The sequence below is a fragment of the Vitis vinifera genome, chromosome 10 (assembly GCF_030704535.1).
Source record: "Vitis vinifera cultivar Pinot Noir 40024 chromosome 10, ASM3070453v1".
NCBI lineage: Eukaryota > Viridiplantae > Streptophyta > Magnoliopsida > Vitales > Vitaceae > Vitis > Vitis vinifera.
The window spans coordinates 8,325,306-8,353,026 of record NC_081814.1 but is presented as its reverse complement, the minus strand read 5'-3'; the positions used below and the strand labels follow the sequence as shown (position 1 = coordinate 8,353,026).

The following is a 27,721-nucleotide window of genomic DNA, read 5'->3' as shown; positions in this document are numbered from 1 at the left end:
ATCTCTTGGGCAATGGGCTGGAACTTGGGTTTTGATGCGTATGTTGGAAAGCCCATGTAGGCCCAATCCAGTATAGCCCGCCATTGCTGGTTGTGAGATAATCCTATTCTAATTGGGGTTATAAGTCTTTTCCTTTTTCATTTTTATTATAAATACAGGAATTTTATTAGCAGCCCAAAAAATAAAATATCTTTATGCTTGAAACATGTTAGATAAAATGTGAATGGACAAGCCTAATTTCATATTTATATTTAATTTAAAACATAAAATTAAATTAAATTTATTTAATAGTTGTTATATTTTATATAAAAATATATTATTATTTTTTATTATAGAAATAGAAAATAGAAAATAGAAAATGTATCTAATTGAACTCTAACTAAAAAGAAAAAAATTTGCAATCATAATGAAGTCCTATTATGGGGGACACAATTAATTTAAGAGTTTTTCATTATATTCTTATCATATTTGGGAAGGCAATGTATAGGACTTTCTTACTAATTTTAATAAAAGACGAAAAATTAACTATGTTTGATTTTGAAAATTTTGGGAAAACACGAGAGAGAAAAAAAAAAGAAAAGAATAAAATAGAAAATAAGTTAAAATCAATAAATTATTTTTATATACTACCAAACTTATTTCATTTATTTAACTTTACTATTAAAAATTAAATAATTTAAAAATATATAAATATTTTAGATTTTTTTTCTATTTTTCACGATAAAATCAAATATTAAAAAAATTATTTTCTTTAATATTTTTATTTTCGAGGGATCTAACCTAGCCTTAATATTTTTAGTTGAGCTAGAATTAGCCCAATCAAATTATATTTCATTTTTTTTTATCCACAATTTAGTTTTTGTAATCTAATGGCCAATCCCAACCATATTTACAGTATAGTCTATAATTTTATTTATTTATTTATTTTTGGTTTTTGTAGAATAGAAAATTGAAATCAATTGTAACCAAACACAGCCTTAGTTTATCCAAAGGGTGCCAGTCTGTTGCCTTTCACTATCCATTTCCACTCTATTTTAAGCCAAAATCCAACCGTACAATAACAAAACTAACCACTACCCACCTTTCCCTTTTAAATAAGTACTCCCTCTAGCTTCGTCTCCGAACCTCACTTCTTACCGTTGCTCCGAACCATATTTCAAATTCCCAAACCTCTTCTTACCGTTCAAACCCCCTTCCCACCCATCTCCGCCCTCCATTCTAACCCATTCTCTTTAGACATTCCTCTCCCCCCTCTGTCGTCTGAAGGGAGAAGAAGAAACACAAAAATGGTGTCCAGAATCATCAAGAAAACCCCAACAAAATCTATCAAAGACTGCCGGAGCCGTCGCCGGAAGAGGTCGCCCCTCAAGAACAATGTCGCCGCCGCCTCTTCTCTTGTCATTGCGTCCATAAACAAATCGATCTTCACCTGCCATCGACGCCTTATCAAAATCTTCTCCAAACTAACCCGAATCAGCAACACCCCCAACCGGAGAAAGGGATACCAAATCTTGAAGAACAAGGCAGAAGAAGACGCCAGCGACGGCCCCCGGAAGACCCTCGTCTTCGGCAACCACCTCCCGCCGCTGGAGTTGCCAGAGAAGCGGACGATCTTTCTCGATCTGGATGAGACCCTGGTGCACTCCCAGTCGGGTTTGCCCCCCAAGAAGTACGACTTCATTGTACGGCCGACCATCGACGGGGAAGTAATGAACTTTTACGTTTTGAAGCGGCCGGGGGTCGACGAGTTGTTGGAAAAACTGGGAGAGAAGTTCGAGATCGTGGTGTTCACCGCAGGATTGAGAGAGTATGCTTCGCTTGTGCTGGATAGGCTTGATAAGAAGGGGATGATTTCTCACCGATTGTACCGTGATTCATGCAAGGAAATTGATGGGAAGTTTGTGAAGGACTTGTCTGATTTGGGTAGGGATTTGAAGCGGGTGGTGATTGTGGATGATAACCCCAATGCCTACTTTCTTCAACCCGAAAACGCCATTCCTATGCCTCCCTTTATCGATGATCTTGCTGATGGAGAGCTGGAAAATTTGATCGAGTTTTTTGAAGGATGTGATTCCTTTAAAGATATGAGGGATGCAGTCAAGCACTATCAAGCAAAGGGATCATACAAGCAGTCGGATATTTGATGAGATGAAGAAGTTGTTTTCCTTTTTTTAAAATTTATTTCCTTGTCCTGGCAATTAATTGAATTGAACATCAGTGTTCAATTCTAAAGGGGAAAGAACAGGTTAGGAAATAATGTACGATTTGCTTATTTCCAATCTGATTCAAGTGTACCAATGATTAAACAATTACATGGAATCTAAGATTGGAATTTATAAATTCATGGTATCCTGAATCTAGCAAAAGAAAATAATGATTGTGTTTTGCAAGTTTACTGTTATTTGGAAGAAATGGGCCTAAGCTCTTGGTAGGGCACCTAGAATGAGACTTTGTTAGGATAAATTTCTGGGTCCTTTACTTTTTAAAGTGGAGTTTGGTGTATTTGGGTTGGGTGTAAACTGTAAAAGCAGCAGGGGAAATCTTTGCTGACAAAGCTTTTAGCTAGAGCAGATCATTACAGCATACAGTTTGTGAAAAGGGATCAGTTGCAGAGAAGTGTTTAGTCAGCCCAAAAATAGAAAAGCATCCTAAAGATGGTACAGTTATTCTTAACCTCTCTGGTGGCCATTGCCAAACTTGCCTGGCTTTGCCATTAGATGAATGGGGAGGGAATGGAGTTCTGTTATTATACTGCATTAACCATCTCTGATCACAGTCTCTGCCACTAATGTGATTTTTCATTTTGGGCTTCATTAAAGTGAACGGAGCCTTCCTCTTTTGGATTGGAAACGCAAGTAGAAAAGATGGCACTGCTTATTCCTGAGGTTTCCTGTGCAAGGGATACTATCTGTCTCCAAAGATGCCATTGACCAAGCAAAAGAATGGAAATCAAAACATTCCATTTCTGAAAGACTGGGAAAGTGAATAGTGTGTGGTGGATTATGGCTTCTCTGTTGTGGTTAAAAGAGAAAAGACAGACCAGAAAAATGTATAAAGCAGATCAATGCTAAATGACGAACAAAGTGAATGGATACACCCAATAAGATTTTACACAACATCTGATGCAAATAGATTTGTTCCTGAAATTAATCTTTCTTCATCATCACACATCAACCCAAAACATTAACTTCAAAGATCTGTTAGGTGGGGAGAATTGGATTTGATTTGAAACTCTTAATTCTGTGGAATTCAAAATCATTGCAATTCATCACAACCCATACATTTGGAACTTTCCAATTTGCAACACATAAATTCAAATCATGAATATGGTTCAGAAACACCAAAATAAAAAAATCCTCATCTTGTTCATTATGAATCGCAAGAGAAGACCTGTTGGGGAAGCCGCCACGCTTCGGCCTTGCTAAAACACATATCGTCAAGGGCATCGCTTCTGCACCACCGGCACTTGGAGTTCTGCGAGCACTGCGAATTCGAAGCCATTTCGTTGCAATCTGGGATCTGGCTGTTTTTCCGCGCGCCTGACAGACTGCGAATCGCACCAACGCTGTGGGAGATTACTTGATCGTCCCCATGGGACGATTCGTAGAGAGCTGCGAGGAGGAGGACGATAAAAACTGGGACGAAGATCGAAACCCTAACCCTAGTCGCCATAGATGAAGGTTTCTGTTCGTTATCCCCTGAACGGCGCCGTTTTTGGTCCAGTTCTCATGGTGTCGCTTTACAGGCTCAAAACGTGGTCCTACAGGTGGAACCATTATTACAGGTTTGAATATTTTTGGCTGCAGCATAAAACGACACCGTTTGAGTTCCTCCCTATCTTCCCCTCTTCCTTTCTCCGTTGGAGTTGGACGACGCCTACATCCTCCGTTTCTCCTAACCGCCGCACAACACCTCTCATCCCTCTCCGTTTCATCTTCTCTGCTCCCAAAACGACACCGTTTATTCGTCCTCGACATCCACTATTGCATTTTCTCCCCCCTTCCATCACTTCATGGAAAATTTCTCTTGAGAAAGTAACCGAATGTCAAAGGGAATTCTTTACCACGAAGACTGAAGTCTTGAGTCAGATGAGAGGTGATATCATTAAAATCCAAATATTTGTTTTTGTTTTTTTTTTTTTTTTTTTTTTCTGTAATTATGTTTACTTTATTCCAAAATTAATAAATCTCTGTTTGGTTGCTGAGAAAACTAATAGAACGACAGCCGTGAGGAGGACGTAATCTTCCGTTCGTTTCTCTTAATTCTCCTCAATGTCCGCATATATACTCCAACATTGCCTTTCCTCATACCCAGCCTTTGCTCTCTTCTCTATCATTTCCTCGACGATTGACCCACCTATTTCTCTGCAAATATTTGAAGATCAAAGCACAAACTTGGTCCTTAATGGAGGGGGAAAGGGTCTTTTCTGAAATCCAAGATCCAGAAGTTGAGCCTTTGAAGTCTAGGGTTTCTAGTTCGCATTTGGTAATTTTCGCACTTTCTCTTTCTTTTTTTCTTTTTGGTTTAATTCTTTTTGTAAGTAATTGCCGTGAATTTTTGAAATAGAGTTGCGTTAACAGCATGAATTGTCATAAAACTCAGAAGACCTGCCTTTTAGAGAACCTTCAATTTCTTGGATTCTGCTCCAAGAACAGCACCCCAAATTCTTAGAGAAACTAATTTTTTTTTCTAATATTCTGGATAAAAGCAAATATATCCCACTTTAATCCTTCGGCTCTTATACCAATTTTCGTGGAATTTCATAATTTGGAGGCATTGTTCTGGGTTTTGGTACATGCAAATCAAGTAATGCAAAATAATGCAGTCTGAGACAGGAATTTTAGATGGTTCAGTCAGCAACTGGAAGCGAAAACAATCAAGACCGTAATTTCACTGAATCAATGTAAATACGAAAAAATGGACGAAGTAAAACCCAATAGGAGCCACTCCTGATTTCTCAGGTTCCCACTAAAACAAGACTTGCATCAAGATTCACTCCCGTATTCTCAAGATCACACTCACTGGAGATACTTCCAACTCTCTCTAAAACTTGCTGCCTAGAAGGGAGAGAAACTCCAGCCCTCACTTTGAGCATAGCTTAAAAAGGAGGAAACAAACTCATGCATACCTTCTTATGGAGTTTTAAACCAAAGAGTAGTTGAAAAGGGTATGGAAAGTAATATCAGGAGTGACTTAAAACTCATGCTTACCTTCTTATGGAGTTTTAAACCAAAGAGTAGTATAAAAATGAATAGAAAGTAATATCAGGTGTTGCTTTCTTTCTTTTCTTTTTGTTTTTGGTGCTTCTTTGTTCTTCATGTTTCACTTGTAATCCCCTGTAATTCTTTTATGAAGCATTATAGGTTCTTTGTTTTCTTCACTCTTTCTTTTTAATAAATTCCCATGTTCTATCATAGAAACAAAAGAAGCTAAGTGAAGTTTTGCTCTAAAAGAGTAACTCCAAAAAAATGAATGTTGGCAGGAGTAGGAATATGAAGCAAATTCTGAGCAATAACAACTATTAGTCATGTTTTTCTTGTTCTTTTAGTTGTCCATTGTTCTCTAGTATCATGTATTTAATTTATTATTTGGAGAATGTCAAAATTTGTTGTTGGATACTCATGACAGGATTGTGAAGAACTCAATAAACAAAGAGAACAGAGTAATTCTCCACTCATTGTTGATTCAGTTTTTCAGAACATGTCTAAACCTGGAGATTATGATACAGAATTTCCCCGAGGATCCAGGCTGGTGAATGCTGAGCAGCTTGAATCCAATGCTGACCATAGCATGCAAGGTAAATACTTCTATTATGGATCACCGCACTATGAAGAATCTGGGGTTTGGATACCCGTTTCAGTCCCACCAATGTCAGAGAGCGAGCATGAAGAGTGGACCAAAGGTTTTTGTTCAAATGGGGGCCACTTAACTGAAGGAGACATGGGGTGGAGTCAGTTCATCAGGGAGGATAAGGAGTTGACCATGTGGGATGTAGTAGTTGAAATGCTAGTTTTGGCTCAAGGAAAAGTGAGTGCTTTTGCTTCTGGGGGTACTAATGGTTGTATAATTCCGTGGGTATCAAGCCATTTACTTGAGCAAGCTTGGAACGAGATGGCTCAAACTCTCACAGCAGCCAATTTTGGTAAAACAAGGGAAATTCTAGAAGCAGAGCCACCAAGATGGTTGGCGGACAGCTCTGCTGCTGCTTGCATGCTCTGCAGCGTGCGGTTTCACCCAATAATGTGCTCAAGGCATCATTGCAGGTTTTGTGGAGGAATATTCTGCAATGAGTGTTCTAAAGGAAGGAGCTTGTTGCCTGCAAAGTTCCGCACTGGGGATCCTCAAAGAGTCTGTGATGTATGTTTCGTGCGGCTTGATTCTGTTCAATCATACTTGATGGACCAAGTAAGTCATGCTGCTCAGTTGCCAACCCACGATCTGACAGACCTCAGTACTTTGAGATCCTGGGTAAATTTTCCATGGGGACAATCCATGGAGTATGAGATTTATAAGGCAACAAACACTATTCAGGGTTATAATAAGGTAATAATATGGTTATATTATTGATGATTATGTTGATGCTTAACCCTTTCCATGAAAGTGAGAAATCCAAATAGGCAAAGGAATTGAGGTTTAGAATTGGAATTCAGTCATGGATAACTGCTTTCCTGGTAACTATGTTAGTGGACTTGAAAATTCTTCTCTCCCCATTTGAAAAAGGGTGCATGGAATGTGTCCTGCTCAGATTTTAACCAATACAAGGGAGGAAAATTTGTAGATTCTTTTATCATAAAACCAATTCAGTCTTTTATATCAAGAAATATTCTAGTAAAAATGTTTTGCTAAAGTTTCCTGAAATTTCATCTTATGCATTACTGAACAGAATGTCATTGGCCAGGTAGGTTCTCTGAAACCAGAGAAGTTAATTCCAGATGCCATTCTACGGCAAGCGAAAGGCCTTGCAATACTTACCATAGTAAAAGTAGGCATGATGGTTACCTACAGAATTGGAACAGGACTAGTAGTTGCTCGCAAAGAAGATGGTTCATGGTCCCCTCCTTCTGCCATTTCCTCTTTTGGCGTTGGTTGGGGAGCTCAGGTGAAGTAATTTCTTCTATTTGTTTGTTCTGTCTGAAGTTTGTCTCCGATGGCATTAAGATAATTATTCATAGAATTTTTGGTCTAATGTATTTGTAAAAGGTTTCTAAAAGCTAATCATGCATTTCCAAATCGAGCTGTTGTTTCCCTTATCTGGGTTTACTTGTTTATAGGTTGGAGGAGAATTGACAGACTTCATAATTGTCTTGAGAACAAATGATGCTGTCAAGACATTTAGTGGTAATGCACATCTGTCAGTTGGAGGAGGCTTGAGTGCAGCTGTTGGCATTGTGGGACGAGCAGTCGAAGCGGATGTACGAGCTGGTGATGGCGGGTTTGCTGCTTGTTATACATATAGCTGTAGTAAAGGTACTTCTTCCTCAGTTAATTCTGTATCATGTTATTCAAACTCTGCATGTTCTAGAAACCTATCAAATTTGGGGGAGGGGGAAGTGTATCTGTGTGGCCTTGAAAGGGCTGCATTTGACTCCCAAGTTCATCTTATGAAAGATTCTTCGATCTACACCAGTCAAAAGAGGTAATGTGTAACTGAAGTGATAATTTGATATGTCAAGTTAGGTGGTGCAGTTCCTAGATCATTGTTGATCTTTCACCAATCACTTCAAGGGAAGTGTATCTGTGTGGCCTTGAAAGGGCTGCATTTGACTCCCAAGTTCATCTTATGTCAGATTCTTCGATTTACACCAGTCAAAAGAGGTAATGTGTAACAAAAGTGATAATTTGATATGTCAAGTTAGGTGGTGCAGTTCCTAGATCATTGTTGACCTTTCACCAATCACATCAAGCCACATCATGATATTGAAGGATCCTACCGTCATTTCAGGAGAAAGTGAGCCACCTCAGGAATTCATTTGTTTAATCATTCTTTAATTAAATGATAACAGTTCCTCCTTTTTTCTTTTTCTTTTTTAAATATATCACCTTGGTTGTGAGAAGGCTGAAAATCCCAATGACTGTATAAATAAATCATATAGAGTCTAGCCTTCAAATCCAGCAACTAGGGAAAGATTCAATTTGGGGCAGGTCTCCTCCACCTCTCCCTTTTATAGTTTGCTGTACAAATTTTCTCTTTCATATGTTTGGTGTGAACTGCATGCCTTTTTAGTGAAATAACCATTAACAGGTACACCCCTTTAGGAATGGTGCAAAGAAACAACTGCATTAGGAAGAAGATGGAGATTATTTCAGTTAGTATATAGCACTATATCAATTACCGAGCATCAACTAAGCAAAAAATTTTGCTAACAAGGAATACCCGATAGGCCAAAAAATTTGTATTCCATACTATAAACTAAAAGCTTCTGTTTAGTGGTAATCCCACAAACAACGAGTGTAGGTAACAATTGATGGTGGAAAACATAGCTAATCATCTTTTGACATGAATAACCTATTGCCATCTACATCAGAAGCTATTCCATTTTATTTCTGGTTGGTGTCTATAATGCTGGTTGAAATTTTTAAGGATATTGAAAAACATGGAGGAATCCATGGACCTTCAGTGGGAGGTGGAGTATTGGGTAGGGCTGGTGGTGGGTAGGTTGGTGTTTGGTGTGACCCACCAGCATAACTAGAAGTTTATCAACCTGTCTTCCCTTGTTAATTCTAAAATCCTTGTATTGGGTCTGATACCAAGCCCTAAGCTAATATCCAATTCGAGGATGTTCAGTGGAATGGCTTGACCTTTGAAGATCCCCTTCCATTTTCATTTGCATTTCATGAGTGTGAATGCCACTTTTGCAAGTGTGTACAACCCAAACCATGATCTTCTCCCCCCCATCCCACCCTACTAAAGGTTTATATGATGGTTCTATTATAATTGTCTCTAAAGTCATTGAAGCCACTCAGATTGGGCTTTTGGTGCCCCAAATTGAACTGATGGTATTGGTATGTGCAGATGGAAAGTTTTGCCTAAATATTTATTGCCCAAGATGGAAATTTTTTGCCTAAATATTGATTACCCAAATTGAACTTTTGGTAGTATCATAATTATTTGCATTTGAATTTTGAAAAAAAAGAAAATCATTTTTTTTCCATGCATCCTTATCCATTGAATTTTACTCGTTCTTGTAAGTGATTTTGTTGTTTTTGCCAATAGCTTTGTTGAAATGTTTTTGCAGAAATCCCTTGAAGCTAATCAGGGGCCTCTGATCTGCCTTCAAAAACCGCGTCGAAACCTCTAAATCCATTAGTTCCATGTTTATTTATTTTGCATGCATTCCCAAATTCCAAAACTGTACATTTCTGCCTTCATACCATGTAATGTGATGACTGTTGACCATGCAGGCGCATTCTTGGGATGTTCGATTGTGGGAAGCATCTTCACCACCCGCAAACAAGAGAATTCTCGATTTTATGGTAGCCAGTCAATCAGTGCATCTGACATTCTTCTGGGCTCATTGCCTCAGCCACCAGCGGCCGCCATTCTCTATCGTGCGTTGACTGATCTATATCAAAAGCTTGATGGATGATCCATATGATTCGGGCGGGCATTCACATGCAGCATCTCTTTGGTAAGGATGCTCAAATGATGTACAGCATGTCACCACTTAGACCATCTGCCCAAGCCTGGTGGTTTGTGTATAAATTCAATGAACACACGGGTTAAACTCATATTCCTCTCATTTGTATTCATTGCCAAGGAATAAAAGAAATAAGTTGTTTTAATGTTTTTGTCAATTAAGAACACTAAGTTTTTTTCCCCTCAAATCTTTGGAGTTCTCTCTTATCGTTGAGTTAGATTTTTTGTAGACCTAATGATGATTTTTAGGATAAACTGAATGGGGTTATTATTGCAATTTCTAATGATGATTTTTAGAATAAAAAGAATGGGCCTATTATTGTAATTTCATTTTCTGGAAGTGGGCTATTTTATAGAAGAGTGGTGGCGTGAAGACTTTACTTTTGAGACTCTTTCCTCATCTTACTTGTCATATCCAGTTCGAAAGATAATTGGGGAGTGGATGTTTGGAGCAGTTTGGTGAAAGGGGATACTAGAGTCCATGCTTTTGTATACCGTTTCATAATTGGGAGTTGGGGACAGTGGAGGTCTCGTTGTGCAAAATTCTGAAGCAAGTAGTCAGGTGGACGTAGTGTAGGGAATTAAACCGAATTCCCAACCCGTGAGAAACAAAAATAGAGAAAACACACGCCCAAAGAAAAGATAATCACACGTACAAGACAGTATTTACGTGGTTCGGCAATTTGCCTACGTCCACGGAGTTGCAGGGATATCACTATTATCAGGGAAGAATACAGAGTACAACCTAGCAGCTATAATATTCTCTATATATATATAGCACGACAACCCTATTATACTAAAAAACCCTAATTACAAAAGGTGGTTCCACAATGGGCTAAACGGGCCCAACAGGCCTCAATAAATATCCCATTAAAAAAAGCCATGCAATATTATTCGGGTCGGGTCGTCAAACCGGATCAAACAAAACTAGGCTCCACAAAGCCCAACACGTAGAGAATGGGATGGTATGATGGAAAGTTCCCTGTTCAAGCTTTCTGTTCCTTTTTGGTGTTAGGAGGAATAAAACCCATTTCCAATTGTTGCCATTTGGAGACTATGGATTCTGATGGAACTCGTTTTTATTTTTATTTTATTGTATGGGAAGCTACATGAGGAAAGATTTTGATTTTGGACTAGTTGTGAAAGGTGGTTGTCTTTAGGGAATGGATTTTACAGGTATAAAAGAGAAGAAAGTCTCTTGATCACATTTTCTTATATTGTAGCTTTGCAAGATTGTTGTGGCAATTGATCTTATTCGTGCTTGTTATGGAGTGAGTTGTTTGAGGTATCATCCACTCGATCTTGAACTCTAAAGTAGCTGAGGAACGCCTTACTGCAGCAGCAACATCACTTAGAACTTGTTTGATTGGATTTTAGGAAGTAATTTTAATCTTGCTAACACTTCAAAACAATTCTTTCAATAAAAATTTTCAAATGCTAAAAGGATCAAAAACATTTATTGAAATCACGGATTCTTAATTTTGCCAAGCCCCTACATGGAAGGTTCTCGCAACCCATTTCATGTTATGCAACTCTTCCATGGATAATGCTATTACGATCGCTTGCGGCCTCATCCAACAGTATGATGCTAGTTCTTCATCATCCTTTTAATAAGACAAAACACAACTGTGTGTCGCTGGTCTACGCAGAATCCACTGCAGCAAGTTTGTCCCATATTCCCTGAATTCTTAAGATGCCCTAAAATATGATGAAATGAAAACCTCCATCACAACTTTTTGACCACTCCAATATCCATTCCATAATTCATAGTAATGATTGGATCCCACTCTAATGCTGAACATACTTGAACTTTTTCCTCATTGCCCTTCTTTAACTTCAATTAATAATATGCATTAATGGTGATTGTAATGAGACAAATGAAGATGTCCATCCCAAGCAAATAATTCAGTTGGAGAAAATGCAACACATCACCAGATCTAGAGAACAATAATAGAGATGTGCCAGTATGGTCAGAACTCCATAATCAATCGGTTGATCTTCACATCCAAAATCCTTTTCAATCACAAACCCCAAGTCACACAAACAATCAATATTGGTGTAGGATGCTGTAAAGAAAACTACTAGGTTGGAAAAAGTAATGACCTTAAGAGAAGGGGCAAAATCACCACCATTGACTATTTATAATTTAATTTCAGTAAAAAATTTTCTTTAAAGAACAGCTGATCCTACTCACTGTATTTCAAACTCGATCTGCCTTCCCAACTGAAACATTGCAAATTTGAAATCATCAACATGGTAAGAACTAGTTGCATTTTGCACAACGAGAAGCTTAAAGCCAAACCATGAGACCCAAGGTCAATTTTCCTTCTGTCCTCTTATCTGCATATTATCAAGAACATGTAATTAATGAACAAAAACATAAAGGGAATTCATTACAGATGCATCCCTGCAGCCAATAGTTCCTCTTAATTTACCTGGTTCTAGAGCTCCCAAGGGTGAGCTCAAGTTCATCGGATCCACATTCCTCATGGATCCTCTCTCCTTCCCATGGCTTCACCAACCCTGTTGTATTGCTGCCAAATGCAAACTCAGCTGCAATCCCATCTGCCATTGGAACATCAGCTGTATGATCAGATCCCGCAGCAACTGCAGGAGAGCATGTCCCACTTTGCCCAGGAGTCCACATTCGAGATCCTCCACCTGCTAAAACCTCCTCTTTAAAACCAAATGGGTTTGCTGAGACAAGGCTGAATGTGGGAGATGCTGGCCCACCTTGGGGAATTTGCATACCGGCAAACCATCCTGAATCAGGATGAACCTGACGGCCAGGGCTTGGAGGGGTGGAAGAAGGCAGAAAGTAGCGCTGCCCGGCCCAGCCTGGCCCACCAGTTGTATCATCCCAGTCATTCTTGAGTCGTGGAGTTCGGGCAGTTGGAGAGCTCAATGGAGGGGTAACTGGAGCACTTATAGAACCTCCATGGATGTAGAGATGGTGGGGGAACTTGGATGAGGTTGATGATGAGCCAGATGAGAGGTTTTTGAGCCATGGAATGAGGGCATTGGCATCAGCACTAGCATTCGCATTTGCAGCGTAACGGGATGAGACAGGGCTTGGGAAAGATGAAGAGGCAGGGCTTGGATTGTAGGAGGCACATGGGCTTGGATTATAGGAGGCACATGGGCTTGGATTGTAGGAGGCACATGGGCTTGGCTGGTATGATGAGCATGGACTTGCTGATGCTGAGCCACCCATAATATCCATGCGTTCCACAGGTTTGCATCCCTAAAAAAAGTCAAAATGCTAAACAGTAAATGAAACAGAAGATTTGATCAGCTGCACACACATTTGATTGGGGTGCAAGCCTAAACTAAACAATAACTAATCCCCATGTCCTATAGAGCTAAGTCCGAAGTGAGAAGTAAATATACTGTGAGTGGGTTAAATTTCATGCAACTGCTTGCCAATTAGCTAAATGGCATATAAGGATATTTGTACCTTGCTTATATCAAAAGAGTGAGGTAAAATATGTATAAAATCTAATGAGATAATTTTGAGTCGACAACAAAGTTATTGTCATATAATCAAAATAAATAACAATGAAACAGACATAGATAACAAATTTTGTAGTATGTTTCAGGAAACCCGGTTTGCCAAATAGACAGAGGTGGTCCATTTTCTACAAACAGCAAGAAGATACTTTAATTGTTTCCATTTCCATTACCATGTCAAAGCATGAAAAAACAAAGAGCAAGATATCCCTAAGAGTAACTCACTGTTTATACTTTTTTTGAAACAAAAGACATTTTTCAAGAACATTGATTTGGAACCCAGTCAAACAAGAAAGGCAAAATTCAGCAATAATCAATAATGACCTCTTTTGTTTTTCTCCCCCATTGGCACAGAATGGTCAGCAATGTGGCAACAGGAAGCCTGTGAGTGAAATCATGAGTGACCAACCTACTGGCAACTTTTGAGGTGTCCCCACCAATATCCAAGTAGTGGAAAAACTCATTAGACCAAACATATGTTTCCTACTTTCCCCATCAAAATGTCCAACTATAGCCAGTCCACATAAAAGCCGCCAAAGGCCCCCAACCAAATGAGTCAAAAGCCATTCTTAGTCCGCCTCAAGCTCATGCTTGCCCTATTCCCAGTTCTACATCCCCTTAAATCACTTTCTGTCAAAACAAAAGAGCATGATGCTGTTCTTGAACTAGTTACTCCAAACCCAAACTATTCATGCTGCCAAGAAAAGTTTATCTACGGAAATTTCCCCCGTCAAATAAACCAATCAAAGTCATGGTGGCAAAATTGGAACTGTACCCAGACCAGAACTTTTAAAAGGGATAGTAATTAATGTCAACTATGCTTATGCTTTATATCATGGCCCCACGACACGCTATCTCCCAACATGTTCCTGAATCAAAATCGCCTCATGCTCCACTGCCTTAAAAATATTCAATTAACCAAGGAATCCAAGGATATGAAACCCCTTTTTCCTCCCTATTCTAATGATTTAATCTAATCTTTCTCTCTCCAATTATAGTAATAACAAACACCCCCAGCTCACTCCTTTAAAGCAATCCTCGGTGATCCTTTAATTTCAGTCATGTTATCATTAAAGAAAACCAAATTTATCAACTAAGCAAATCTATTTCTACAACGCTAAATCAGCTAAATTAAATAAACTTACAATTGCTTCGGTCATCTTCACAATATGAAGATTAATTAAAATTCCTAGAAACACCCAATCACAATGAGAGTACCTATTAGCTATAAATTTCAAAAAGTATGAGCGGTCATGCTTCAAAGATGATTAACAGGGGAAAATGCAGCGATGCAGAACCCAAAAGTGTTATTATCATCCCGAGATTCTCGGAAAAAGAAATCCCATCTCATTGGTCCGCGAGACAATTTGCACAGTAAATTTACCAAAATGACCTCATGCGCGAAGCATTGTGATTTATCAGCAGCAGTTTGGGGAAAGGAATTCAACGAAGGAAAAGGTTTTCACAATAAATTCAAGTGCTCGAAAATGGGAATCTCCATAAGAGGAACAAAACACAGTTTTTTCTGTACTAAAAGGAAGACATAAAGAGAACATCAGTTGCGATAAAGCGCAAAGTGAAGCTTCGATCAAGGAGATGGATAGTTACTGAAATGACAAAAATACCCCCGATTTTATGACTCTACAGAAGGGCATTTCAGTCTTTTTATCAACCTTATGTGCTCTGTGAAAGCAGAGAATCTTTGAAACCTTGTGTTTCGTGCGTCGGAGAGAAAGAAGAAGAAAATAAAAAAAATAAAAAAACAGTCGAGGTGTGATCTATGGTGCCGCGGTACAAAAAGCAAGCAATCAAAACAATCTGAGCCGTCCATCAGCGAAAGGAGAACAATCAGTGAATGGCCTTTTGATAGAATGCATCCGGCGCAAGTTAGCAAGAACAAGAACCAAAAATTCTTTTAATCAATAAAAAAATATATCGAAAATTGAAAAATGAAGCAGAGTTTTGGATCTGAAAATCGGTGTTAAAATTACGGGCGCATTGGATATCCAATGGCGGGGCACATTGCTAACACAGACAGGGGAACGGAACAGAGAAAAAACGACCGTTACCTTTCTGTAAGTGGTGCCGTCTTCTTCAACCGTCCAACCGGCCTCGTTGCAGAGAGCTTTCAAGACCTCGTTGTTGTCGCAGTGCTTAGGCAGTTTATAGTTACCGTACATACGCAAACCGGAGTAGATCTTCGCGGCGATCGCTCGCCGTCTCCTCTCTCTCCGCTTGTTGTTCTCCCTCTCCTTCCATGTTGGGAGCCTCGTTCCTGTCATGCTTCGCAGCCAATCCACCGCCCAAAAAAATTGAACCAGTACGACGTCGTTCGATTCGAAAAACGCTTTTCACAAGCCCTGGAATAAAAAATTCTCTCGGATGATAAGATCTGACAGCGATTCCGGGAGCAGAAAACTGAGCTTGGCTAGGGAGTCGAGATTTTGTGGTATGAACCGGTCGGAGAAAGAATCAAGGCCGAAGAAGACCGGCCAGTGAACCGGATTGGCCGGGTTTTAAAAAAAATAAACCAGCGATCAAATAAATGGAGCGAGGGTCTGTGGGGAGGGAAGCTAAATACAGTGAAGAGTGATAATTGCCCGTGTTGGAGGACAAAAATTACGACAAGGCCACTTCATCTTTATTCCCGAATTTTTGGGCTTTACACGTGTTCAGTTATTTATTAAGAAAAAGGCGGGAGAAGGGAAAGGTGGGCGTTGCAGACTCAGTCAACAAAAACGACGTCGTATGGTTTTCCATTCCGGGTAGCACGGTGTTTGGGGGTAGAATGGGAAACTAACTCAACAACCAACAGGTATGCAGCTATGATGAGCTCCAAAATGTGGAAATACAAAAGCGAAAATTCTTTATTGTAAAATTATAAAAATAACCATTCATTGCCTTGTCAAATTCTGGAATCAATTATCATGCCTTTGCTAAAGCTAAATCGTGCTTTTCACTACCCTAATTTTTACACTTTTCTTTCCTTTAACCTTTTATCATTATTGCAGATACGTTGGATCCTCCAGAAAAAAAAAAAAAAAATTCCAGTAACAGCTTGGATTAAAGCTGTAAGTCCAGTTTTGGACCTAGACTCACCCACACCTGGCCTCAGAATTGCATGGGTTGCCTGAATCCAGGAGTCATAAGTTTCAGGTGAAGTGCATCCAATCATATATTCTTAATTTCTGCAATCCGAGAAAATACTTGGAAATAAATTTAAACAAGCGAGAATCGAATCACTTGAATCATAAAGCAAACACGAGCCTCCATTTCATGGGCGCAAAGGATATATATCTTTTGATCTTTAGGAAAGAAGAAGAGGATGAGGGGGCAGGGGGGTGGGGGGTGGGGCACGGATGCGGCGGGGGCCTGTGGGTGTGGGGTGGTTGGTGCGCAAGCACCCTTTGTCGCAGGGGCTCTTCACGTGACGGCACTCTCTGCCCCACGCTTTGCGTGACTCTTACGAGACTGCATCGTACTAACACCTCCCAGGTATGTTTTCTCTGGTGGGCCCATCGCCCACCACCTTCTCTGCCTCATCCCTCTTCTCGCTTTTGTTTTGTCTTTTTAGTTTTTGTTGTACACATGGATTCGGAAGGAGGGAGGACCAAGCTTGATTGCTTGTCATGGACCTGGCTTGTCGATTAGTCAATGTTTTTTTATTTAATTTTTAATAATATTATGTAGGCTTTTTAGGTCCCTCTCGTAGCATATATAGATGATAACGAACCAAAAGTGAAGGTAGATCGATGATAGGGGCTAAATACAATGAATAGGCTTGAACTACGAATTTGGCCCCTAAATTTGTTTTTATCCCACTTGACCCCCTCCTCCTCCCCCCTCCCCCCTGTAATGATAATGTCGTTAGCCAGTCATTCATGGCAAAATCATTTCAACTCATGTGGTATCAATAGTTAGAGAGTAAAATAGACATTTTAATTACTCTACTCATGTGTAAGCCGATGTTCCTCCATGTTAGGTGACATTTGCCGACTTTGGAGGTTTTGGTTTCTTCTCTTCTCTTCTCCTTTGCATCGATATCCACACGCCCCATCTTCTATTTTCCGAGAAAATATTAAGGTTGTTTTGTTTTTGTTTCCTTTGTTGTGGGTGGGGTATTCAATATTTTCCATGATTTGTACTTTGAACTTTTTCATTGTTGGACTTATAATGAAGACTTTCTCGGAAAAAAAAAATCATTTTGTGTGTATTTTTACAGTTATTTTGGGCAATTTTCTTGTCAAATTTTGAGAAAAATGTAAGAGCATGTTTGTTTAATGTTTTCAAGAACTATTTTCTGTTCTTGAAAACAAAAAACACCAAAAACTCGTTTGGTTGAGAGAGTCATTTTTGTTTTTGTTGTTCCCCGTGTTCTCAAAATGACACTGTTTAGAGAACAACAAAATGTTGTTTTCCCCGTTTTTTTACTGTTCAAAGAACAAAATTAAACAAAAAAAAACAATCTGTTTCCCGTGTTTTTTTTTCTTCCCGTTTTCATCTCCAGCACAGTCGCTCGCCTCTTTTTGATTTTTCCCATTTCTCAGTTTTGATTCAAGGTTCGTGAAATTTAAATCCAATGGCACAATAGCAAAGAGACCCTAAAACGGATCCAGAAAACGCAGGGAGCAAAAGAAAATCCATTTTTTTTGTTTTCCTTGGGGTTTTTGCTTGGATTTTCTCGGAAATCAAACGAGGATGAATTTTCCCGGAAATCAAATGGGGGATGGATTTTCTTGGGAATCAAACGGGTTGCAGGGTTTTTGCTTGGATTTTCTCGAAAATCAAACGAGGATGAATTTTCCCGGAAATCAAATGGGGGATGGATTTTCTTGGGAATCAAACGGGGGTTGCAAAAAAAAAAATAATAATAATAACATGATTAGATTAGTACCTGCGAGGATTGAGAGTGGCAGAGGAAAATAGGGCCTTTTAGGGATTCTCTCGGCTGGAGGGCAACTTCAGAAAAGGGCTTCTTGATGCCCGATGAGAGAAGTGGGTGGAGAAAGAAAGGGTTGGCATTTTGAATTTTAGAATTAGAAGAGATAAAAAAAAAAAAATTAACAAATCATGAGAATAATTTTATCTCAACTTAATAAAATATGCTATAATTTTTAATAAAGTTAAAAATTAAATAAAAATATATTTTTATTTTTAAATTAATAAAATAAATAATTTTTTTAATTTAAATGAACTATATATCTAAAAATTATTTATAAATTTATAATATAAAATTACTTGAAGAAAATATTTTATTAATTAGAAAAGAAAAAAAAAATCTTTCAAACGTATTTTTTGTTATATTTGTTTTAAATTATTTTTTTATTAATTCAACCAAACATGTTTTTTTGTTTTTGAGAACAAAAACTGTTTTTCAAAATTCAGTTCCCAAACACAATTTTTTTTTAAAAACCACCAAAAACTGTTCTTAAAAATTGTTCTCAAAAACTGTTTTCCAGAACAGTTTTCAAAAACAGCAACCAAACAGGCCCTAAGTTTCTATTCTCTGATCTTGTTTTATTTATACGATTTTTTTTTTTTTTTTTGAAGTGTCTGAAATAGCTCTTATTTAATTCATTTGACTTAGACTAATTCTTCATTTGGTTCCAGAGAAATTGAGGAAAAAAATTTGAATCTTTAATGTGGTGTTAACATGTGCTTCATATCCAATAAATAAAGGCCTTTTCGTATTATAGTTTGATTGCCTCAAAAATTTGAGGAAAAATATAAAGATTATAAAATAAAAAGGAAAGTAAAAATAAATTTAAATTCAATAGATTTTTTATTATATTTTCCTTCCATTTTTTCTTTTCTTTTCTATTTCTTTTTCCTACATTTTTCCTCAAACTTTTCGTAATCAAACATAGCCTAAGTGAATATGTAAGTTTCAAAATATTTTGGTAAAATATCATCTAGCATTTTGCATAGTGGATGGTGTCAATACGAAATTTGATATGGAAATTAGGCACACCGATTTTCCATAGTTTTTGGACAATTTTTGGGGTATTTTGCAAAAATTCAGCTTTGCATGGATTTTTGGACATTTTCTAAAAGAAAATGACAATATACTTTGTAAAGACTACTTTACATAAAAGAAAAAGAAAAACATACTTAATTGTTTTTTTAGCATTAAATGCAACTTAATGTGTTTAAAAATATTAAAATTCAATGATACAATATTTTGTCTCTATATAATATTCAATATTCACTTTATTTATTATCAACTCATATTCTATTACTGATTAATATTATTGATTTTATAATACATGTATTATTTTTCTTAAAAGATTATAACAAAGATGTTTGTACTTACAATCAATATTATGTGAATTTCATTTCATGGTATCAATATTATATAAACTATTAACATTTAGTAAAATAAAATATGTGCTTTATATTAATATTGAATGTGTACTTTCAAAATTAACATTTTTTTATCAACACATGTTTTACTATTATCTAATGTCATAAATTTTATCATATATATTGTTTTCTTCAAAAAAAATGATTTTAATATGTATATTATTATTTATTTTATGATTTTTTTGAGATTTTTTTCAACATTTAAAAAAAAAAATTGATCAATTTTTATCTTATTGATATATTTTTTTAAATTTTTGTATGATATTTTCAATGTTCCATGATACTTTCGTAAAATCCAACTACCAATATTTTCACACTTTACGATATTTTGATCCTTGATAAACAAAAGAAATGTGAAGGGGTCGCTCTCTAAACACTAACAATTGGGCTAAAAGAAGCCACTAACATAGTAAGTCACATTGCATCTAAAATGTTAAGATTGGCTAAATTTTTTAATGTGTAGATCCTAAGCATCTTTGGCACGATGGTCTCAAAATTCGGTGGATTAGGATCCACTATGCCCCAATCCAACAAGGATAAAATCTGAATTTGAAAGGAAAAATCTTTTTGCAAAGATGTAGAGGAATTGATAATATGGCTAAAGAGAAGTACTCTAAGTTGAATGAGAAACTGAAATAGGAGTTAGCGGATTTATCCATTGAGTATGAAAAATAAAAAGAAGAAGAAATCCTAAAGATAATGGATTAGTCATCCAACAACTTCAAAAATAAGTTTCTAAATCTAACGAATTAGATTATGATATAGTCTATGAAGAATGTAGATTGAGATGTTTCACCATCCACAGACTTTGAGTAAAAAAGAAGTGAGGAACCAATTGTTGGTGTCGAGGAGAGCACTAAAACTAGCTGTGGGATATAGGGTTATCCATGAAATTAAGAACCTATTGATAGGCAAAGATATGAAAACTTGTCTTCCCTAAGTGGAATTAACCTTTTTCTATTAATGTAACTATAGTAGTCAAAACATCTTTCTCATAAGCATGCTGCTTGTGTGCTTTAATTTTGTCATTATGTAGTCCCAAGTTTTTTTGAAAAGTTATATGATACAATTAAAGTTGCACATGTTATCAATAATTTGATTACTATTTTGAAAAACTTTTCAATGCCATGAGCTGCTATGCTAGGCAACTTTATTTGTTGATTATAAACTTGTCCATTAACTATGCTACAAAGTTCAAAATTTTTTACTTGTAGCTTATTGGTAGCATGCCCATCAAACCTATACTTTCAGACCATTAGGAGGTTGATGGCCTTTACTATCATACCATACCCCTTTTTTATTCTTTTTAGCCTATGTTTGATTCCATCAAGTGGGCATACCTAAATGGTGTAAGCAAACTTGTCATCACATCCATAAAGTGTCTTTCTTAGCCACACTGAGAATAAAAAATCAAGATACTCTCTCAAATAAAATAGTTTGAACATGTTTTAATAAAGGATAAAGTTAATAAAAATAAACCATCAAAAATTATATTTCTTTAAATTCATGATATTCTATTGCCTCTTTAAGCCAACCAAAGTTTGCAAGTTATATAAACTTGATATGGTTCTTCCCAATTTGGGTCTAATTTACCATCATTGAGCTTTGGGTTCAAAACTAGATCCCCAACTGGTAAACCCTCTATTCAATTTTTTTGTCATATTTCCTTATTATCATCTATCAGTAAGCTATCATTGTAAGATAAGCATTCTTCCTCCTTTCTTCTATCTCATTCAAATTTGGATCCCATGAGGGTATTGAATAGATTTAATTTGCCAACTATGTTCTCAAAGTAAGGAAGTAGGCATTTATTGGTATGGTAGCTTCCATCCCATAAGACAAAGTCAATGATGTTTTTGCTATTGATTTCCTAACTAGAGTATGATATGCCTATAAAATTCTTAGGGGTGACAATTTTGACACAACCCAACAACACAATTTGAGGACATGAGCATTGGCAAATGTGGGTTAGACATAATCATGCTCATGTCATAAACATGTCTATCCATATAACTCTTTTAATAAATGAGTTACATTCAAATTTAATTGCTCAACTCTTCAAACCCATTTAAATGACCTACTTATGACCAAAGTTTAACTTATACAAATATATTAATTCTATATATTTATAATTTTAAAAATAAAAATATTTTTAAATTATAAATATGATATAGTTAAAAAATAAATTATCAAATAAAATAAAATTCTATAATTTCAAAAACTTTAAAAATTAACTAATATTTTAAACAACGGTAAAATTAAAAGTTTAATTTATCTTATCTCTTATAAATATATTAGAATTAAATAAATTAAAAAATAATATTTAGAAAAAAATCAAATTAAACTTTAAAACAAATAAAAAAAGTACTTGTAAGTTTACAACCATAAAGGGGTTAATAATGTTATAATCAAATTAACGCGTTTAATGGGTTAAAATCATGTTAACAAGTTGTCCATATCAATTGGTACATAATTCGATTAATGTATTTATTAAATGGGTTAAACTTATACATGTAATAAACATGTGGTATTTGTGTTAAGTTATGCTAACAGGATTATTAAATGGATCATATTTTGATTGAATAAATATGAAGACCCTATTTGGTAATTATTTTTTAAAATAATTTTTGAAATATGTTATCTAATATTTCGTAGAATAAAAATTTACTTGGGAACCTGCAATATTTTTAACTTGTTTTTTTTTTTTTTAATATGTTATAAAAATAATTTTTATAGTTAGTGTTTTATTTTTAATTATTCTACATGTTTGTATAATTATTTTTTTTAAAAATTCTCAAAAAATGAGTAAAAACAACTAAAAGATATTTTCCGAAAATACTATGTTTTCTATTTTTAAGAACAAAAAACATAAAACGGTTGTTTAGTAAATGTGTTTCCTTTTTTTTTTTTTTTTTTTTGTTTTGAAGAACATAAAGTTGTTCTTGAAAATAGTTGTCAACTATGCCCTAAATATTTCTTACCTTGACATAACATGACATGACTCATTGTCACTCTTGCATCTACTTATCTTCCTTACACAACATGGATATCACGTAATCAATTTTAGTATGTTCTAAAGTGATTCCTTCTAGGTTCATCAAAACCATGTTTACTCCAACTTCCCTCTTTATAGATGATACATCAACTAATAATTACCAAAATTTGTCATCTTTGTTCACATTGTTCGCCTTACCAATCTCGAGTGCAAAATCTACAAAGCGCACTTATGTTTTAAACCTCAATATCAAAATTTATCAATTCAACAAATCATCATACGGTCTTCTTAGATAGATCCAAGTTCTAAAGCACCAAACAAATTGGTTATTCCATTAACATTACAATAACATTGACCAAAAAGTGAGTCCTCAACTTCCTAACTACCATAATCAATGTTGCAATTAGTTGCTTCGATGGCAACTTACTAGATTCAAACTTTGTGAACACCCTACTTACATAATGAAACTAAACTATGAATCGAGCCTTGCTCACAAGTTGAAATCATGGAAAATCATGATACTAACATAGACAAATGTAGTTTTGAGACAATTATGTTTATGAGGTAGTTCAATCTCATAAGGACTTGAAGGTATATATTTTGCATATATGATTGTGTTAAAAGAGTAAGGTTTTAAAATTACTATCAAGGATATGTGGACAATTTGTCAACAAAAAATGTGCAACATACCCTTAATATGGTTTTTTTAAAAATAAAATGTAGAGACTTTAGTGTCATGTGTGAATGGTTGAGATGACAATATTAAAAATGAGAAGACGTCCAAAACATGTCAAATTCTCAAATATGATCTATAATTTTAAAACTCAAAATCCCTAAAATCTCCAAATGTCTAAAATTACCTACAAATTTAAAATATTTTTTTTACTGCTATATATTTGAAATTTTTTTAATCTATGGTTTCTTTTAAATACATTTTCTTGTTAATTATTTTAAAAAATAGAAAATAATAAATTTTATAACTTAAAAAATAAAAATTCTTATATAAAAAAATATAGACATGTTGCATATGCTTAAAATTTACTTTCAAAATTTTTAAAATTTGAGATAACAAAATTTTTTTTACACCTCAATGCTTTTAAATAGTTTTTTTAAGACCATTACCTTTTTAATGTAAGTCTTTAAAAGTTTTTGTACTATATATGAAAGTTATTATTTTCAGTTTTCAAGTTTGATCTTAAAATTCAATAAAAATATTAAAATTTTTCTATTTAATTTTTTTATATTTAATAATCACATTAAAGGTAAAAAAAATCAAATTTATTTCAAAGGATCATTTTTTTTTTCATTTTTAACTTTATGTTAAAAACAAAACCAATCTACTATTTTTATATTTATTTAATTTTAAAAAAAATTGAAAACAAAATTAACAATTTCATTTTTTATTGTCATTTATTAAAATGTTTCAAGTTCTCTGGTGAGGAAAATAAGTAAGTTGTAGAAAAACATTCAATTCCTTCACAATGAGTTGTCTGTGTACACCTCTTATATAGTTAGTTCATTGGCTTTGTACCATTAATGTAATTGCCTTGAACAATTGTTTAAAATTCACATTTGTGTTCTTGGAAATCAAGATAAGTATTTAATCATGTTTCTAGTGGTTTAGTAGAAGGAATCCATAAAATGGTTGCTTCTGAAAAGGAAACCTTGTACATTTAATGGGGGTAGGGATTCAATACTCTAATGTGCAGGTAGACAAACATGCATGAGAATCTAAGAGGAGTGTGTGAGGTGTTTGTGTTTCTTAGAAGTGAGCAACCATTGGGCGAGGGAAAGTAGGGAAGTTGATAGAAATTACTAAAATACTTTCAAAATAGGTTGTCTCATGGACCTCTTATAGTATTAGCTCAATGGCCTTGTACAATTAGTGCAATTGTCTTATACACAATTGCTCAAAATTCAAGTTCCTATTGGGTTGATGACAAAGATGAGATTGCAACGGTGACTAGTATCATCAGGATGATAAATCATACAATTGGGAGAAAAATCTAATGCTATGGATTGTTGTGATTTTAAAATTCCTTTCCTTTGTTTATCAACAACCAAACAAAACAAAAAACAATGAACGGAACAAATAAGAAAATTCCTTCTTTTGCTATTGCGGTAATGTAGTCCAAATTTAAAGACTAGTCAAAATCAAAAACCATTAGGTGGGTTGAGATAATTTGCAGTAATTCTAATCAAGCTTGAGGGGACAGAGATGGTGGAGGCTTGAATTTTGTAAGGATTGAAGTAGAAGATAGTGGAAGTCATTGAGAAAGATGAGAGAAAGGGTTTAAAAAAGGAAAGTATAGAGAGTATGGGTTGAATAAGTAAGAGATAGTGTCATCCACGTGGTATCAAATAAGGATATTTTTGTTCCTCATATTTCATATTCTTACCAACAATTATTAGATTCATATGCCACTCTAACATAATTTCCTCTATAATTTTTTCCCTTACTTTTGAAAATAATAGTATAGATGGAGAGGATAAGTAACTTTTTAGTTGTTAGAAGGAATCGCATTTTTTCGTCCACTCCACTTGTCTCCCCCACCAAAAACTCGCAAATAAGCATACAACAATTTGAACTCTTAAAGATGAACCTTCCCAAAGCTACAATTTGTCTAGTAAGCCTTTGGACCTTTTTCAAACTCACCTGAATTTGGTTTACTACTACTATCTCTCATTGGCTCACAATAAGCTCAAGGAGCTTTCCATTTTCAACTCCAAACGCGCTTATCGGGATTCAACTTCATCCCATACCTCAACGTTACATCAAAACTTTCCCCAAAGTCCACACAGCGAGAGCCTTCTTTAGTTCTTTTAACGTGTCATCTATATATGTTTCCATGATCTTTTCAAGTAGTTTTGAGCGATGCAAGATATAAGACACTAGCACCATACTTCCATGGTTTTTTAATCCAAAAGGTATGAACAAATAATAGTGACTCACTTTCTCGGTGATGAAAGTCGTCTTTCTATACGTCATCAAGGACCACCTTGATTCCTCATTTCCTATTTGCCACCTGTAATTTTTATAAGCCCTTAGAACTAATATAGAATTACTTAAAAGCCCCTCTTAAAGCTGCCCAATAACATTTCCTCCTGCTCGCCTAGTTGCCCAGCATATCTCTACAATCCCTTGTCCAATAGGAAAGAAATTTTTTTATGACAAGTGGATGAAAATGTCTTCATATATGGCTATGTTTGGTTCCCGGAAAGTACAAAGGAAAGAAAAAAAATGCTAAGGAAAATGATTTTCTCATGTTTGGTTGTCCTATGAAAAATATCAAAGAAAATCAATTATAATTAAAACTAATTAAAAACTTATGTATTTATAAATTATTTAATCTTTATATTGATGAGTTAAAATAAATAAAATGAGTTTGAAGTAATAAAAAAAATAATTTATCAACTTTTAATCTATTTTTTTATTTTCCTTCACTTTTTCTTTCCTTCTACTTTTCCTTTGTATTTTCTTTCCCTCGCATTTTCTCTCAAATTTTCCGGGAACCAAACATAGCCATAGTGTTCTAACATTTTCCAAAGACTGCTCAAAATACAGTAGGTTATGGGTATCCCTGTTTTATATATATATATATATATATATATATATATATATATATATATATATATATATAATTTTTTTATTATATTTGAAATATAAATTTTTATATGGTTTTTTTGGATATTCATCCACCCATATTTAATGAATGAGTTTAAAATTTAAATAAACTGGTCAAGGATGAATTTGACAAATTTAAAAATGGTTTAAGTATCACCTTGTTTCGTTCCTCCTTTATTATATAAAAAATTAATATTATTTATTTTTTTATTTTAAATATGTATATATAATAAAGTAATTTTTAATAAAATTAAATGAATAAAAATAAGAATTATTTTGATCAAATAGAACGAGGAAGAGAGTTCGATCCTGATCCACCTGTTGCCATCCGAGGAGATAAGAGTGGGGCAGGTTCCCGTGATCGTCCACGCCCGAAGAAGTGGAAGCGAAACGAATGGACCGTGCGACGCGGACGCCAGGCTGGAAATGAATGAAATTAGAAAACGCAAGATTGGCGTCCGATTTTGGGTTGCATGAAAATATAAAGTAATTAATTTATTCTTGCAAGACAATGTGGATTCTGGAGTTTGATGGGGTGGCTTCCATCTTGGAGTTGGGCACTAATTGCGGTGACTTTTGACTTCTACTCGGTTGTGGACCCCATCCTCCTCAAACCTCCCCATGGAAATCCAATATCCGTTCAAACCTTGGTGGGGTCACGTGATGCCCGATATGCCGGCCACCCACGCTTCGCTTAAATTGATTTTTAGGAACTTATCATTCCTCTTTTTTTTTTTTTTTTTTAATTCTTAACAGCGCTAATATTTCCAAAACCATGAAAATGGGCCTTTGTCTGGGCTTATTGTCCCGAAGGCCCAAATTCCTTTGTTCCGTACATTTTGGCTTAGACTACTTTACTAATCCTAAATTTAATTTAATCCTTGAATCCATCTTTAATAATTTTATTAATTAACAATTATTTGTTATCTACTTTCTTGGAAAAATAAAATATCAACATTTACTATAAATGTGTTGTGGAGGAGGTGGCAGAGGAGGATGAGAACACGTGTAGGGCGTAGGTTGTGCGGATGCGATGCAACGTATTTAAGGCGGGGAGCCGTCCCCTCCGTGAATAAAGACATGCAATGTAAAGTCAAGCATGCGTAGAGACCAAATTTTAGACACACCAGATACCACCGAAGCACAAACCAGATGCCACCGAAGCGCACACGTCACCCACCACCACTTCTACATTTCTTCCTCTAATTTTATTTGTCTCTTTTATTTTATTTTTATTATTATTTTTATTTTTATTCGCACACAATGAACAAGTAAAGTGATAGTTATTATTATTTAATATGGCGGATTAGGATTCTTGATGTTTTCCCTCTTCTTTTATTAATATTATATTATCATATCAATTCCCCCTTTTTAATCAATTAAAAATTCATCGTCTTGTGACAACTAATCGTACTATTATTTACTACATTTAGTTATAAAAAATTCGAAAATTAAATATAAGAAAATTATTTTATTCAAACGTTGTTTCTATTTTTAATGTTTTTCTGAAATGAAATATAATTTAAAGATATTATGATAATCTATTGTTTATTATGTTTGGTGAAATTTTAGAATTAGATATTATAGTTTT

General features: G+C 35.3%; 3 protein-coding genes across 4 annotated transcripts; 2 read left to right on the top strand and 1 right to left on the bottom strand.

Annotated features, from left to right (window-relative positions):
* Positions 1–1,048: 1,048 nt before the first annotated feature.
* Positions 1,049–2,381, top strand: LOC100258404 (uncharacterized). The gene has a single exon (XM_002264960.5). It carries the CDS (start codon positions 1,287–1,289, stop codon positions 2,142–2,144), a length of 858 nt encoding a protein of 285 aa, XP_002264996.1. The 5' UTR covers positions 1,049–1,286; the 3' UTR covers positions 2,145–2,381.
* A 613-nt stretch (positions 2,382–2,994) lies between these two features.
* Positions 2,995–9,783, top strand: LOC100241291 (uncharacterized). The gene is made up of 6 exons (XM_002266822.5): positions 2,995–4,095; positions 4,217–4,485; positions 5,629–6,543; positions 6,899–7,099; positions 7,272–7,467; positions 9,403–9,783. Exons 2-6 carry the CDS (start codon positions 4,405–4,407, stop codon positions 9,585–9,587), a joined length of 1,578 nt encoding a protein of 525 aa, XP_002266858.1. The 5' UTR covers positions 2,995–4,095; positions 4,217–4,404; the 3' UTR covers positions 9,588–9,783.
* Positions 9,784–11,459: 1,676 nt separating this feature from the next.
* LOC100263555 (BES1/BZR1 homolog protein 4) lies at positions 11,460–15,756 on the bottom strand. 2 transcript variants are annotated; one of them, XR_009466711.1, is made up of 4 exons: positions 15,217–15,732; positions 12,073–12,881; positions 11,832–11,977; positions 11,460–11,650 (listed from the first exon to the last, which is right to left on the bottom strand). XR_009466711.1 is itself a non-coding variant. In XM_002267046.5 (3 exons), exons 1-3 carry the CDS (start codon positions 15,427–15,429, stop codon positions 11,974–11,976), a joined length of 1,026 nt encoding a protein of 341 aa, XP_002267082.1. In that variant the 5' UTR covers positions 15,430–15,756; the 3' UTR covers positions 11,586–11,973. The 2 variants fall into 2 exon arrangements, 1 of the variants encoding a protein (XP_002267082.1); XM_002267046.5 differs by having other exon boundaries at positions 11,586–11,977; positions 15,217–15,756.
* Between the last annotated feature and the right edge of the window lie 11,965 nt (positions 15,757–27,721).